At 40.2% G+C, this 17,517-nt stretch overlaps 1 protein-coding gene across 3 annotated transcripts in view; it reads right to left on the reverse strand.

The window, feature by feature from the left end:
• Window positions 1–486: 486 nt before the first annotated feature.
• The window catches only part of Zc3h12c (zinc finger CCCH-type containing 12C), a 57,626-nt gene continuing 40,595 nt past the window's right edge, over window positions 487–17,517 (reverse strand). For all 3 annotated transcript variants that reach the window (XM_041638463.1, XM_041638465.1, XM_041638464.1), the window contains exons 3-6: window positions 16,430–16,569; window positions 10,911–11,145; window positions 8,174–8,280; window positions 487–7,603 (exon numbers count right to left, since the gene is read on the reverse strand). In XM_041638463.1, coding sequence (XP_041494397.1) covers window positions 6,207–7,603; window positions 8,174–8,280; window positions 10,911–11,145; window positions 16,430–16,569 — 1,879 coding nt within the window. In that variant the 3' untranslated portion in view covers window positions 487–6,206. The remainder of the gene's footprint in view (window positions 7,604–8,173; window positions 8,281–10,910; window positions 11,146–16,429; window positions 16,570–17,517) is intronic.

Below are 17,517 nucleotides of genomic sequence, written 5' to 3' on the forward strand. Positions count from 1 at the left end.
GTTTTTTTCTTTTTTAATACTTACTCACGCTGTGTTGCTTTTAGACTTCAGCTTAACTACAAGAACGGACCTTGAAGGATGCATGTGAAGCCTGCTTAGAGTTCACATGCGTCAGGGCCCCAAGATGGTGTACCATCCCAGTCCATACCACCCCATCAAGAGAAGACTTCTCAGTACTTTTCAATCCTTGTCATCAGAACAAGGACTCTATACCATCCAGCCTTTCTATTATAATCTCAGTGGACAATCACACTGTCTTAGCTAGACAACCAAACATTTCAGAATCACCAGAAACAAAACACTTTTAGAGACAAACAGAAAGAAAACACTCTCACCATGTTTTGAGTCATGACTAATTGTTTTTGACATTTAATTTCAGTTTAATAGGAATTAGTTGTGGCTCTAACATTTACATTGATGCGGAACATGTGCACATCCTACAGAGAAGCTCAATGTCATTAACCACACAATTCAGGCAAGCCAGGGGACCAGAGGAGGAAAATGCTTTGTTTATTTAGCATCTATGCTGTCATATGAGATCAATTTCTTCATGAAACAACAACCTATCACAGGAAAAATGAGTATTTAGTATTTCCCCCTCTATAGCAGAATCGAATAGTTGTTTCCACTGCTTTGGAGATTGTAAAACCCCATTACAGAAACACACAGGACAGAAAGTGATAAACCGAATAATACATTTATAAAATGGGTGCTCTAAAGATATTCTTTACCTTATTTTTCCTGTAAGAAAAGCTTGAAGGATCAACAAAGAAATTCTCTACCAGCATACAACTATAGTTGGGAGGGGAAGGAGGGCTGACAGAGAGGGTATACCATATCTGTAGTATTTGACCATTCGTGGGTATTTAACAGAAGGTAGAAAATTAATAATTTAAAAAACCTAGGGGAAATCTAAATACATATCTATCTATCTAATATCTATATCTATATATATATATATACACACACACACATAGACAAATATGTGTGTATATACTTACAAAACAACCACTGGATTTCTTTTCCCTGCGAGACAGCAGCTGCTTTAGAGAGAAGTGGTAAAAGCTTTGCTGGGAAACATCTGTTGTTGACCTCAAATACCTGGATAGAAAGTCAGTACATGGTTTATGAAATGAAACTTTACAAGTTTACAAAGAGTGAAAACATGTATAGACATTCTCAACTGCCAAATGGTCAAAACCTGAAATTGTGATGAAATCTGAAGGACTGAGGATCACAGGAAAAAGCCATGTCTAAATATGATGGTGTTGTCCTCACAGGAGCAACAGGCAAGGTGAGAGCACTGCAGAAGAAACAGTAACACTGTTAAAGCCAGAGCTGCACCCAAGTTTAAAAGGAAGTGTGACTACCTAAGTAGGTGGTGGTTTCCATAGCTACTTCACAATCCTATGAAGAGAGTGTTATTGCTGTGTCCATGAATGAAGCACTGGGAATGAGCATGCTCGACAGTATGACCTCCAGTCAAGTCAGACTCACAGGTGGTCCTAAGAACACCACTCCCATGGCAGCCCCTACAGTGTCTAAAACCTCTAGGGTGAGCATTTGGACAGAAAAAGAAGACATGCATGTTTCTAATTAAGAGTGACAATGTAACAAATGCACTCATTATAGCTGTTAGAGTACTCTGCTTTAAATATTACAGAAAACTCCTAAACTGTGAAAGTACAGTATGTCAGTCTTTAAAACCACTTGTAAAAGAGAACAGGTCTGTTGAGTATCAGAAGACAAAATCAACAGAAAAATGTAACTAAAAATACAATCTTTGAAAAATTTGTGGCTAAATTGTAGGCTAGGTTTTAAAAACAGACTGTTTTTGGTTCATGAGGCCATTAACAAACAAAAGATAAAGGAATCTTATTCATAAATACGTACTCAAAGCTCAAGGAAAAATTCCATACTCTTCTCTCTTTGATGGGTGTGCTAAGTGACCATCATACATCATCTTCTGAAGGACACAGTGACTACTAGGTGACCTCTGAGATACATAGCTAGTACTTATTATATTAACATATGCCAGAACTTACTGCATAGGATGTCTGGCTTTCTCCCTCAAGGTCAGGGCTCAGGAATGGCCCACAGGTAAAACTAACCTGGTGCTTGTTTCTGTAAATAAATTTTTATTTAAAAAAGTCACATTTTTCTCCCTATGTTGCCTGTGGCTTTTACATTGTAAAGGCAAGGGTGAACAGTTTTTAAGAGACTGTTTGTTCTCTGAGAGCAGATCCTACACAGAAGGAGTTGCTGGCACATCACCTAGGGCTTAATTCCTAGGTGTCTAGAACAACACAAGGGCCTTTGCTTTCACACACAGGTACCTGGCTTCCTTGCATTCTGATGTGTCTGTGACTAATCTTCTATGCTTTAGTTTGTTCATTTGTGTGTATCCTGAAATTTTAACACCACAGCTGGAGTTTTCAATTGTAATATATTTGGAACATAATCATTATCTCTAGCCATAATCTTGCTTGATGTCAGGCATTCTCCAAGAATTAGAGATGAATGAACTGGAAGAGCCACCCAGCAACAGAGAAGCTATAAAAACTGTCCCTCTTGTTTTCTCCTGACTAAGGAAACAGGCTATTGAAAGGAGGAACAAAAACCAAATACACTTCAGAGTAAATACCAGCAAGTCAGGGGAAGGAGCTCAGCTTTCACACAGAAAGGCAGACAGCAGATAGCCAGCCAGACATTGATATGTGTGTAAACATGTACACACACATACATGTACACACATACATACATACACAGATACACACACACACACACACGGAGTCATCCCCATGTCTATTATAAACTGAAAAATACAACATAAAGTATATTTGTTTTATAAATATATTACTGTCAATATACATATAGATACATCCATAAAAGACACGTTAAATAATCATTTGTATAATCAATACTACTTTTTGTGTATTTAAAAATTACACATTCTATTAAAATTATCAAAATAATTTTTAAAATACCAAGAATAAAACCAACCAAGTGTTTCTTTCCATGTTAGTGGTTCTGAATCTTATGTTCAAATAGACCCTAGACTTGGTCACAAAACTCAAAGAAACATAGTTCAACCAGGAAAATGCTATCCATTAAACAACCCCCCAAACATGTGTATATATAAAACACCCTCTTTAGGTATATTACATAGTCTCATAAATGTATTTTCATAAAAACACAAAATTCAAGTTTCCACCAGTGTCAAATATTTTATACTGGTGACCATGACTTTCACTGTGTAGGTCAGTGACATATTCCCATTAGGATAACAAGACTGAAAACGTCTGTATTACATGCAAGAACAGAGGAAGTGCTACGGCCATTTTGGCCAGTTAGGTACTAATCCCTCTGGACTAAGACACAGGGACAAACGAACTGCTCATCACTGTCTATTATTCAGGGGCAGATTATTCCAGTCGGAGTCCTTTTTATCAGCTGACCAATTCTGACTTTCTTACTACTTATTAACACACCATTTCCAGGTTGTTTATTTATTTACTTTAGAAAGTCTGGTAAATAGGAATTAGCAATTGGGAAGAAATATTTTTGCTAAAATTAAGGTCTATGATCAGCTATGAACTTGATAACAGACTCCTGTTACTTATTACTTGAGATACTTGAGAATTTGATGTAGCTAAAGTCTGCCAAATATGTTCAACTCTGCAAGCAACGTTGGTGTTTCATTTAAGACTCTCTTCTTGTCCTAAGGAGACTTTTCCTTAGCACACAGCTAATGGTACTGAGAAATGGAGGTGTGGGTGGGTTAGAGCTACCCACTCCTTGACAGACACTGGCAGGGGTTATATTAAAGATGAAAAAGAGGGCAGCTAGTCAGCTAAAATCATTACAAGGCCAAATTTCAAAAGTTGTATCCTTTGTACCCAAAGTCTCACATTATTTTAGTCAAGTCTGCCCATTTCCAAATAATCACAGTGCTAACATGAAGCAGAAGTGACAGGTTCATCTGAAGCGACTTCCTACTCTAGCTCACAGTACGACTGGGTAAAAGGAACCCCACATTTGCAACCCTGTTTTTGGCACTCTTAGCCTCCACAATTCAACCTGTCCTTCAGCTAATGACTGACAGAATCAAGGACAGTCGCCCAAGTCAGCCGCCATTCTCAGACAGACGCCACTCGGAATGGCTGGGGTGGCGCTGTCTGCATCACTCTCGGGAAAGATGTGCGCCACACTCACTCCAACACAACAGCAGTAACTGTAGAACAGCACTTTCCTGAATTAAGTTTGCTGAACATGGTTCAGATTATTGGATATGCTAATATGCACAATGCCGTTTAGAAGCATTTACTGTGTACCCAAATCCTACTCCATGCAACACACAGTGTCACACAAGTAGTGAAAATGTTATCCTAGTCGAAGATGCTTGGACGTTATTTTCAGGCAGCATTTTATCTTTATTTTAAGTTAAGTTCACACTAGGTAAATTTTAGGAGAAAGAAAATGCCAATAAATTTATTTAATATATTTTAATATATAAAACTAAGACAGACACCTTTATTTACCTTAATTGTTACTTTTATTTTCTATCCTATTCTAGACTTCGATTTTACTTTAAAATTTTATATTTAAATAAGGGATAAAATGTTGCCCAAAAGTCTAATTATAGTTACACATTTGTGTTTTTAACTAGATCTACAAATCAAAATAGTTCTTATTGTTAAAAAGATACAATTTGTATCAACAGTAAAAGGTACTTTCTGGTTTTCAGGGCTTTGCTTCTCTTAGGTTACAGGAGCATCCAGACCAGAGCACCCAGGCTGATGACAGGAACAGAGCTGGACTTGTCCTTTACACTAAGTGACTCAGGCTCAAATTCTGTCCAGCGCAACACCATCTGCTCTGATCGTGAACCCATCTTCCAATCCTCAGAAACGTCACTACAGTAAGCAAACCCCGTGACTTTGCAACCAGAAATATCCCTTACTAATACTAGAACAGACCTTAGTCTGTATCTAAAACTACACTATTTGTGGCAAGAGTGTGGCCTCAATAATATAATAGGCCCCCAAAAAACTACCTTCAGGAAAATGGAAAATATACAATATATTACAAAAATTCAAAGTTACCATTTACAAGTTCCCCATTGCCATTTCTATAGTGCAGTATCAATAAATGTTGCATCTCCTCAACACATCAGACCACCTCAGGCCAGCCTTGATAAAGAGCAGGAAAGCTAGAGTGTATTAAATATAAAAGTTGCATTGAGAATACTTAGATTCATTAAAAACAGGCAAGTACTGTGAAAGGGTTATTCATCCAGTATCGTGCCTCCCATAGACAGACAGACGTTAAGAACATACGTGAATGGAAAACTAGGACTTCAGTCTCATTTCTACTGCCAAGAAGCACATTTCAACTGGAAAACAAAGCTTTAACCTGTAATAGTTACGGCTTTTGCCTTATTCATAAAAAAGAAAATGGAAACATTTTTCCATTGATTGCATCTGCTTTCTTTTAAACTGACCATTTAAAATTAACTAATTTTCTTAACAGGAAACCTCCAAACAAAAATAAAATAATAAAAAGTGCCATACTGGAAATCTTTCTAATATGTACTATTACCCATTTTAATATAACTGGTAACTTACATTTCATTTAAAATATAAAGTCAGTGCTGTAGTATATCTTTGTTTCTATAAATAATGATTATAGCACAAAGAAGCCCACTTTCCCCAAATAAAAATAACTTAAAAAGCTGTAAAGGATTCTAGTTAAGCTTGGCTTGAGGGAATCGTTGGCTAGATCTAGTCCAGTACCTCCACATCTGGAAGGTACTGCAATTGCTTGCAGTTGACAGACAAACACCAAGTTAATAAGACAGGAAACAAGGATTAAAAAGTGCTGCATATAAACCCCTGATGCACCAAAGAGGAATATCAAAGATCACAGATACATCTATTAAATCAAACTGGAGAAACTTCCAGCCAAGTGTATAGCTTTAAAAAGGAATTTTTTTTTTTTTAAAAAAAGTCTGAATGTAAAGCAATCCCGTGATGTGTCCACCAAATGGGGTTCCATAGAGATTCCATGATACAGTAGTTCACATAAATGGATACTATATAACCTCCTTGCTGAGAAGGAGATCACATGTGCTATTGTAGCAAACCTCCCTCAGCATCTGAGCTGAACAAAAAAACTAGTCGACACCACAAAGATGCATCATCTGTTCAATACCCCAGCTGGGATTTCTCCACGAGGATGGCTGCGGCAAGCTGCTGAGCATCCGTCATGTGCGGATTCCTTTTCATGACGAGCCTCACAAGTTCAGGGGGGAAGATGTTGCACAGATTGATAAAAATCTTCTCTCGGTTGTCCTGGTACCTCGGGGGATCTTGTGGCATGCCACAGTATGGGATGCGCCAGGTGGGCTCCGGCTGCTCAGGCAGGCTCTGGAAGGTGATTGACTCGTAACAGGGGGGTGTGGAGTTATCGGGTAAGGAGTAAGTCTGCCGATAGCCGTAGGCATCCATCCCATAGCTTGGCCTATCCCAGCTTCCTAGGCCTTCCTGGCGTGAGTAAGGCTTCCTTTGTCTTGAAGGAGAACTATCATAGAGTCGAGAATCAGAAATGCTGTCTATTCTCGTGGCCACTAGGGACCTTCCGAGGTGTGGCGCCTTCGAGTGTGTGGAGCTTGGTGGAGAGGGGTAATCACCGGGACAGCTGGACCGGGCACCCACAGCAGGGTGCTGCAGATGCATAGCCAAGTGTGGAAGGGGAGGCTTGGGATGGAACTTTGGTTCTTCGTGACTGTAACTTTGCACTCTGGTTAAGGGGTCATGGAAATTCTGCAGGAAGGGCTGGGAATTAAGGCGGCTGTGAGGGTGCATGTGTTGACACTTCAGATTCTCTTCCAGTTGTGGGTCAGGAGAGCTGACATAGGACCGGTCGTTGTACCCCACATAGGAGTCGCTGCTCCCACAGCTCATGCTCCCTTCACTGCTGCAGTCTGAAGCTACAGAATTCACTCGATAGTCAGTGTCTAATGAGAAACGCCTTTCAGGACTTCGGGGGCCTGAGATACTCAGATTTGAATAAGCATTCAACATGGAATAATATCCAATGTCAACAGGAGAGTCACATTTTGGATACTGTTCATAAGGCATTGGCGTTCCATGATTTTTGGTTGCCATCATCATTGGAGGGTACTGTCCCTGTGGTCTTTGATCCTGAGGTGGAAAATGAACTCCAGATGGAAGGCCATTGCTTAAAGATGTAGTGCTTTGGGGTTTTGCAGTAGGAGTGGCCGGTATACTAACTAAGGAAGGTACAGACCTGGTTTCCAATTTGTTTTTGGTGGGAAGCTTTTCCTCTATGTCTTGGTAGACGTGAGTCCTTATGCTTGGGTCTGACTGCCTCTTTGGAGCGCCTCGTTTAACGTCTGAAGTGCTATCAACCTTAGTGCTACAAGGAACGCTGTTGCTTTTTACCAGTCCTCCTTCATTTGTAGTTTTGGCTGCTGTGTTTCTAGACATGGCACGAAGTTCATCAGCTACTGACCGCTGAGGCTGGCTGCCCCTTTCTGGGTGGTAATATTTGCACTTGTGTCCGTAGGTGCACTTCTTTCCTATGAAGATAAAATCAGTTAGGCTAAGGAGCATGCCATGAGATCCTGCACAGTCAGCGAGGCACGCCTATCTGAACTTGAGAAGGAAAGGCAGAAGAGGGAGATGGGCTAAGTCTTAGTCTGTTCCTCACTCTCTTCAGCATTCTTGCTTACTATGGAGAGCAAGGAGGAAACTCAGTTGATGTCTCAGATCATATCTGCCTCGTCTCTTCCAGATCTTTATGACTGGGTGGGAAATTCTGCTATGAAGTGAACTGTATGCTGCAACGTGATAAAGCTCTGCTTATCTATTCGTATCTAGACAGAATTCCCAATATTCATTCCCATAAACACTAACTTCGAACAGAATTACAGCTATTTTCAGACCATATTTTCACTCAGAGAAATTCATGTATTGAACCCAAACAGGTAAAAACAGTTTTAAGGCTAACACACGTTCTTAAATTTAATATAATCAAAAGAAGCACATAGTATCCATCTGAGACTTTTCAGTGTTTATTGACATTAGTCCAAGTTTAATAGTATATTGAGCTCTAAGGGTGCATGGAAAGTATTCATAAGGACAGTTACCATATGGACAAGGTTGCTTTTTGTGCTCAGGAACAATGGGCTTCTTTCTCAGAAAATTATCCAGACTTGGGCCATGTCTTCCAAGAGGGTCATCAGGGGGCATGAACCTGTCACAGAGACAACAATAAAAAAAATGACACCCCAAAATATTAATCCTAAAGATATAGTTACTTATTCTCTTTTCTTTTGAAATTTTTATCCAATTGTCTTGACTAATATTTATAAGATCAAAAATATACCAAGTTCTCCTATAAAGTGCAGCTTTCTCCTGAACTTGTATCTGTTTTGATTTAAATAAGTTTTGACACAGCATGTCCTAACAATGCTTTTTTTTCTTCTTCTTCCAGTCTTGGGATGTTTGAAAGGATTTGAATAATAATTACCAGGGCATTTTGGGAGATCTCTATCAACACCATTCTTGCAAGGGAATGCAGGGCAGGTGGGGGCTGTGGAGCAGCTGAGACGGGAAAGGTGGGGGATGGGCAGCAGGGAGGACGGAGACTCACTTGATGCCAGATGTGCCAGATGTGCTACACACTACTGCATTTCCAACTTCAAGCTCCATTTGACATATCAATCAATAATTTTAACTTAGGTTCAGATGAACTAAGTCACTAGTGTCTAACATCCAATTACAAAGTCAAGATTCAATTACGCGGGACTCTCAAGTCTGTTCTCTTCCCATTATAGCAATGGCTTCTCAGCTGAGATGGAAAAATGAGTTGTGAGGAGGCAGAGTATGCCTGTGATCCCGACCTAGATAACAGAACACGATCCCATCTGAAGGAAAATTGTTTTTTTTTTTTTTTTTTTTTTTTAAGTTCAGGTCTGAGCAGGGCAGTGGTAGCACACACCTTTAATCCCAGAACTTGGGAGGCAGAGGCAGGTGGATCTTTGTGAAATTGAGGCCAGCATGATCTACAAAGCATGTTCCAGAACAGACAAGGCTACACAGAGAAACCCTATCTCAAAAAACAAAAGACAACAACAAAAGAACAACAACAACAACCACACACACACACACACACACACACACACACACGTCAGATCTAGGTCACTGATCTGAAATCCTAGCTATGTGGCAGAGGGGAGGAGGTTAAGACAAAGGACAGCAAGTCCAGGTTTCCTAGGCTACAGATGAGTTCCAGGCCAGCCTAAATAAGTTAGAGACCGTGTCTCAAAAGGACTAAGAAGTAAAACCACGGAGGCTGTAACCCAGTGACAGTGCGCTGGCCTGGCACACACATGTGAGGCCCTGGCTTCGGTTCCTACTACTAAAGGAAGGAACTGAACCTAAGGACACAAGCTTCTTGTTGGGTTGACTATCAGAGGAAGGAAAGAATTCATATCATGCACAGAAATAAATTCTAATACTTGTTACACCTTTGTTCTAACTTGAAATAAATCCAAGTGTTTACCTACAAAATGAGAATATGCACAATAGAGAAACTTATTGAGGAACAATCAAAATGGCTAAAGTGCTAGTATTACAAAAGCAAACTGGCAACATTGCAGGAAAAACTAGAGGCTAGGGATGTAGTTCAGTAGAACACTAGAGGCTAGGGATGTAGTTCAGTAGAACACACGAGTAGCCCGAGTGAGATCCCAGGTTCCATCCTTAGCATTGCTAAATAAAAATATTTTCCATGTTTCTTCCCTCCTCTCTTCTCTTGACAGTCTCACTCTGAATTTGCTATTCTTCTGTCTCAGCCTGTGTAGTGGAGCTCACAGTTGTGTGCCAAAATGCCCACTTTCCACACTTGTCATCGTCACACGTGGCGAGCTGGGCAGTAGTGCAGCAGGTGTGCACTGCAGCTTGACTGGTTTCTCTACTCTGTGCTTAGTCTAGTTGTCTTGGAATTCTTTAATTCTAAATATAAAAATCAGCTTATCTGATCTTTGTTTTCCTCATTAATATATTCTAAGGAATAATGTAAGGCTGGGAGTGTAAACATATTTATAAGCTTTTGCTAAATTGTATAACAGTTTTCATAAATTTCAAATTTGTAATCTTTCCTTTTCTGTGCATGGGTGGTTTGCCTGTATGTCTGTGCAGCATGCAGATGTGCATGCAGTGTTCAGGGCAGGTCAGAAGAAGGTGCTGAATCCCCCGGTACTAGAGTTACAGATGGTTGTGAACTGCCATGTGGATGCTGAGAATTAAACCTAGGTCTTCAAGAAAAGCAGCCAGTGCTCTTAACTGTTGAGCCATCTCTCTGGTCCCAGGTTTTATGCATGTTTAATAGTGTAAGTATTCATGTCTTTGTGAATGAATCAGTTAAGAAAATAAACTCCTTTGAGTTTACACTGACAACAGGTAAGCCTCTTCCACATGTGTGCTGGCACTCGGGCTTCCTTAAGTCACTTATCTTTCTCTCAACTTGAAGGCTGCGATCACAACCACAGTCTTCCTTGGTAACACAACTTTAAAATGTAAGTTATCATGTGCTAAGTTGACTTGACAGGCTTTTGGGTGGGGCGGGTAGTATAGATGTTTTGTCAGCCAGGTCCCTCAGACACTCTAAGAAGCTTCTTTGGCCTCAGGTACTGTGCTAGCAACTCAGGGAAGGGCACAAAGCTCACACTTGCCCCCTATAGCACAAGTGTTCCATTTTGGCTCCCCTCAGGATGAAGAGGAAACTGCCGTCAGAAGAAACCAGTCTCAGGTCTGGTCAGTGGCAAAATGGGAAGGATATTAATGCAGCTATGGCTTATGACAGTTGGCTGGCTTACTTACTTGTCATTGACAAAGGAATACATTAATAACCGTTCATCTATGAACTTCTTCCATTCTGGCTTCTCATTCGCCAGATCTCTGTAGTTATCGTTGGACACAATGATGCCGTCAGACTCAAAGGCCAGCTTCACGATGAACCGGTCATCATAACACACCACCCGTCTGCCCTGGACGCGCCGGGAAGGTGTAAACACCAGGATTTTTTCCTTCTCTAGTTTCCGCAGGATTTCCTGGTCTGCAATAACACAGGGTAGAAATTCAGGGGTAAAGACATGGTGACTTTCGTATAATCAGAGGCTTTTTTTTTTTTTTTAAAAAAAAAAAGAAAATCTAAGCGTTTATTTTGTGGATGAGTGTTTTGCTTGATGTAGGCTGGTGCACCACGTGTGTGTCTGGTCCCCACAGAGGTCAGATGAGGTTATTACATCCCATGAATCTGTTCTTACAGACGGTTGTGAGTGCCATCTGGGTGCTGGGAAACAAACCAAGTTCTCTATAAGAACAAGTGCTCTTAACCATTGAGCTTTATTCCAGCTTCCTGTGAGAGTTTTTTAGGAACGGGAACGTAGAGATTACAAATCACACAGTAGATGGTCACAGCATAATCAATAACTCCCAACAAGACTTTTAGAACTTTCAGTCATAAAAGCTTTGGAGCTGAAGTCAGCAGCACCAATGTGATGTCATAGCTGAGGCTCTGCCCCACAGGGCTGATGTCAGCAGCACCAGTGTGATGTCACAGGGCTGATGTCAGCAGCACCAATGTGATGTCACAGCTGAGGCTCTGCCCCACAGGGCTGGAGTCAGCAGCACCAGTGTGATGTCACAGATGAGGCTCAGCCCCACAAGGCTGGAGTCAGCAGCACCAGTGTGACGTCACAGATGAGGCTCAGCCCCACAAGGCTGGAGTCAGCAGCACCAGTGTGACGTCACAGCTGAGGTTCTGCACCACAGGGCTCATACTGAGCTGCTATGCTGCCTCCCTTCTGAGCAACAGCACTTTCTCTCATCTGTGAGTGTGTTGTAGTTTTTATTTTTCCTAAATAGAAGCTGTAATGAAGGGAGCAAAAGAAACACTTGAAATACAGGCCCACAAGAACAAGGCAGTGGGGCAGCGGTGCTTGTACAAATATGGCGCCACATGTTCTGCATCCTGTCCTCTGAAATGTGGTAATAAATGTCACTAAATAATTTTCAAAAACCCACCCAAAATTCTACAGATAGTTACTACCTGTTTTCTTGTGGTATGTGTTATGAGTTCAGTGGTCACTGGAGTTTAGAATAGACTAGAGGTGGAAATGTGGGTGTCAGAATAAGCACTCATGCATAAAACTCAAGTTTTGCTAAACTTCACACGAGGAAATCACAATCTCACTGAACCTGCTTCTTTGTTTCTGAAATGCAGTGGGCAGGCTGGAAGGAGAGAACTAGTTAACATATGGAGAGGGGCCAGGAAGCTCCCCTTCACCCATGGACCATGCTCTTCAACCTAACTTGAATGTATTTCAATCACATGCAATTGTTGATCTCTTTAAAATTCACAGAAAACCAGTGCAAACCCTAAAGTCCAGATCCAATAACAGAATCCAGCATGTTCCAGGTATCTGGAGGGCAGCACAGTGCTCTGTCCTGTCTCATTGGTCTCTGTATCCATCAGTGCCCAGTGCATGAAGCACATTAGTAGATACTCAATGAATGTCTAGGGAATGCAGGAATAAGGAGCCACTAAAGGGTGCAAACTCTGAAGTTTCTACTCATTCCCTCTATCTTGCTCCTGAGTAACTCATGGGCCTCTATTTCCCAAGAAATGTTTGCTTTGAACCTCACTGAAGAAGCTGGCAGAGGAAACGAAGCAACCTAAACCACCATCACTTGTTCAACTTGTGCTTATGAAACAGTTTGTAAGGTTGAAAAAAATGTTAGATGACAGATAGATAATTCCAGCTTAAAAATGCAAGTTTAGTATATAAGCTAGTAAGTTAACATAGCCAGTGCATGTTAAGTATTTATTAAGTGAATAGAAGATTAGCGAGGCTGAACCCATGACTCTGAAAATTTTAATGTATGCCTTATTTATTTAAACCTGGTGAAGGAGTACTGAACTATTCCATTCACCAGAGAGTATGTGCTTGGTGGCTTTAGTCAAGAAAAGTATTACTTTGGGAAAGAAAACACTTTAAAGACTCTGATTATCATTCCACCACTTTACAAAGTAACAGGCACTCTGATGTTTTCTGGGGCCTGGCATGCTGGGACTTTTCCCTGGACTCTGCCATGACCCAAACTGGAAGATTCTTATTTCCCTTCTTGATCTCATATCTTCCTTCCTCAAGAAGCACAAAAGTCATTTGCACAATTCAACATCACTTTTCCTTTATTTTATTTTTCAGATAGGATCATGCTAAGTAGCCCAGGCTAACCTGAGATCCCTTAATCACTGGGAAAGACTGCAAGACTGAAAACACAGCCAGTACAGAATCCTATATATATATTTATCCTTTACATACACATCTTTGATAAAACTCAATTTTTAAATTAGGCACAGCAAAATTAAATTATAATAAACATGTCTTAGATTTTCTACTGTTGATAAACACCACGAACAAAAGCAGCTTGGGGAGGAAGGGTTATTTAATCTTAGTTTACAGCCTCATAATTCAGGGAAGCCATAGAGGAATGCCGCTTACTGGTTTGCTCCTGTTCCCTGCAGCTTGATCAGTTTGTTTGCTTATAACGCCCCAGCCCAGGTGGTACTACCCACAGTGACCTGACCCTCCACATCAATCATCAGTCAAAGAAGTGCTCCATGGGCATTTCCTGAACTGAGGTCCCCTCTTCCCAAAAGAAGCTAGCTGGTGTCAATTTGACATAAAATGAGCCAGGAAAAAATGGAATGATTGAAACAATATACTGTTAAAAATGATGTTGGACATTATGGCACTACATGGCCCAGAAACCTCAGCACATACTTTTTTCTTCTTTATAAATTTGAGAAGTCCTACCTTTTCACTTAAAGGGTTTACTTTACAGCTTTTCTGTGGCGACACCCAAACTGTTAGTAACCTTTATCTTTAGGCTACTACTAAATAAAATAAGAGCTACATATGCATAAGCATTGCAATAGATAATCTGCTTGTCCTAGAGGGCTGCCAGGCAATGGTTGGGGCACAGAGTAGCACCCAGAGGTTGGAGATGCTGCACAAAGGGAAGATTCCTTTCCTAGATGGGACAGTGTAGGATAACACAGTATTTCATCAAATGACTCAAAACACTGTGCAATTTTAAATTTATGACCTGTTAATTTTTAGAAGCATCCATTTAATATTTTTAGCTCAGAGATGACCTTATCTGACCCAAACTTCAAAAACTTTGAATGAAGTGGAAACTATTGAATCAACATTTTAAGATAAACATATTTGAGGGTGGTTGTGGTGATCTGTACTTCCTGGGTGTAAGAGCAGCTTCCTCAAAGCACTGAATATCAGCTGTTAATGTGAATTTGATGGATGGAAAGTAGTAATTGTTTAGATTTGTATATTTTTGACTACTGAGGTTGGACGTTTTCCTTATTTGGTTCTTGTGAATTGTTTATTCCAACCACTTTATTCTTTACAAGTTAGAAACAGCTTTGTGTTTGTTAATTTGTGTGAATTCTTAATATTAAGGGTATTTTTAAAATGTAATCAATAGATACTTAGTTTTAAGAAAGCCTACCAAGAGGTTGAAATTGAAATTTGCTTTAATTAACTTTTTTCCTCACATCACTTCTAAAATTTCTAAATTTAGAAAGGCTGTTCCCCTTCCCACCTCAAAGACTACAATCTCTGATGACTTAATTTTGACAACTTATTCTTCATTTATTATTACAGGGCATAAGGTAAGAACATAAGCAAATTATTTTTTTTCTGGGGTTATTTCACCATTTTTGTTCTTTTTGCTGGATCGCATGGGCATTCCACTCTGTAGTTTGACATAGCTACATGGGGCCTAAATAGAGGGAGAACATGAGCCTCCAAGGTATGGTTGAGGGGAAGGTTTTTACTGTAGACTTGAGGGAGGGTACAGCCAGAGGCATCTGGAGGAGTCTAGGGCAGGGGAAGAAAGTAGTAGGCCAAATAAGACCATGGGGGAGGAGGGCAGCAAGAGAAGAAGAGAAAACAGAGAGGAGAGCAGAGAGAGAGGCAAGAGACGGTGGGGGGGGGGGTCAAGAGAATTCATGGCAGAAATTGAATGGATTCTCATAAGAATGAGATGCTGGAGGAGGGGAAGCCCAAGAGCTGCAGAAGTTTAGGGGAAAGGGTGGGGTGAGAAGATCCCCAGGGCCTGAGTGATCCTGGAGACCAGCAAGCACGTTGGTGAGCTAATAGACACCATAGACAGCCATCTGTCCTCAGTTCCTTTTAGACCTGACAGAACCCATGGCTCAAGCCCCCATCAATGCTTGCCAATTCACCTCACCCTATTTAACATTGCCTTCATGATATCAGATAAAAGAAAACCTTAAGACAATCTTTCTCACTGGAGGCATGGTCTCAGTCTCCTTTATTCCTTCCATCCTTCCCTTCCTCTGAAAAGTTCTATAGTTCTGCTCATATGGGTTCTTCATGGTTTTGGGTGAGAGAGAAGGACTGGATACTCCCTGGAAGTCAGTATGACTGAATCAAATGTTCAACAAGAATGAACAATTAAAGAAGGCATGTTTGCCTCAAACTCATACATTTAAAAATGACAAAATAATGCAAAAGTAAATGTATTTCTGGGTTCTGGTAATTTCCTCCTTTTTTGGCTGGATCACATACACCAGGGTCTTGCCAGGCCTTTTATGTCCTGTAGCCACTAGAACTTGACAGCTGCCTAGGTTAATTTCATAGAGATGACAAACATGGTTTCTGAAGAGCTTCAGTGTGCTTTTCCAAGTACTATGGAGTGAACGCCACAGCTAGAACAGATCTACTAAGAATGTCTCAGAGAGTGAGAACTTTATAAAATTTGATGTCAATGTTTCCACATCAATGAAAAATATCTGACTTATATATTGCTGTGGTATTTGAATGAGAATGGTCCCCATAAGGTCTCCAGTGGGTGAGACTGTTTGGGAAGGACTAGGAGGCGTGGCTTTGCTGGAGGAGGTGTGTCACTGGGGGTGGGCTTTGAAGTTCCCAAAGACTCCTGCCAATCCCACTGTCCCCTCTGCATACTGCGCTCTGTCTGAGATGGGACCTCAGAGTTGCTCCTGCTGCCAGTTTGGCTCCATCATCATGTCTATCACAGCAACAGAAGTCATGAATGCATGCAGTATTTAGTTAATATAATTATATAACAGAAAGGTCACTAATGCATACAGTTTTTAGTTAATATAAATACATCATTTCAAACTGGCAAATAAAAAAGGTTCCATCCAAGACAATGGCAGTAGTCACATAGCCAGAGTAAGCAGAAACAGACTGAGAAGCCCCAGAGTGTCAGGCACCTGCATGGGGATGTCATGGGCACAAACAGCCATTTGCAAATGAGCTTACCTGTGATGAGAGCATCAGGTCGGGATTGCTCTTTTCTCCAAGCAGGAACAAAAACCGTAATATCTTTGTGGCCTCTTTCCAAAAACCAATCCACTGCCAATTTTATTCCTCGGCAGGAGAATACTTCTTTGTTTCCATGGCTGAAAAATTATTATTATTTAATAAATTATACTTAAAGCACAACAAAACCTAAATACAAGTTTATGAACAGAAACAGTCATGTAATTGCAATAAGAGTAATAAAGTTGAAATTTAATGTAAAGTAATACAACTTGGAAACACTAAAGCAGTTGACATCAATTAACTTGGTTAAAAATCAAAATATGTGTGAAAAAAGAAAACTGAGATAATGTTGACAACAGAGAAAGGTAAGATAATGTTAGGCTACAAGGGTTAACTAATCAAAACGATACAAGTTACTTTTGCTGATGAAAGGGTAAAAAAAGTATTCATCAGGAAGAATTTCAGTAAAAAATAGAAAAGGTTGACATACAGACACACATAAACATACACTGATACACAGAGACACACACAGATATACACACAGACACACACACACTCAAATAAATAAAAACCAGTGGAAAACATTACCATTTTCTAAAATATTTGTCTTTCCAAAGAATTTTAATTATACATTTCATCTAATGGCTAAGTAATGCATAAAGCTGAGGTAGGTAAATTAACACACAAAATGTTGTACAAATAAAAAAAAAACATGCACAAAGGTGAGGGTGTACAATAATACCAATGCTTATTGAAATGGGAAAACATTCACAAATACTTTATGTCCTACATGCTAAGTTCTGCCCAGCACCACTGTGGGAGACAAGATTAATGGTAGCTACATTCAGAACTGGACTAGCGGTGCCAGTTGGCTACTCTGTTAGCATTTACCTGCACCAGCTCACTTAAACCCTTTGTTCTAGTAATTAAATATGACACATTCTAACATAAAAACGTTTCCTGCTTCAGAGATGCTGCCTTGTTCTCCAGTATGAACATTGCTGGCTTCATTTCTCATATATTTTTTCTTCTTAGAACAAAGGAAGGCATAAGAAAATAATATAGGTAAATGCTTTGCTAGCTTT

The sequence above is a fragment of the Microtus oregoni genome, unplaced genomic scaffold, assembly GCF_018167655.1.
Source record: "Microtus oregoni isolate MIOR12 unplaced genomic scaffold, Mior012 000055F_ref0000237, whole genome shotgun sequence".
Lineage (NCBI taxonomy): Eukaryota > Metazoa > Chordata > Mammalia > Rodentia > Cricetidae > Microtus > Microtus oregoni.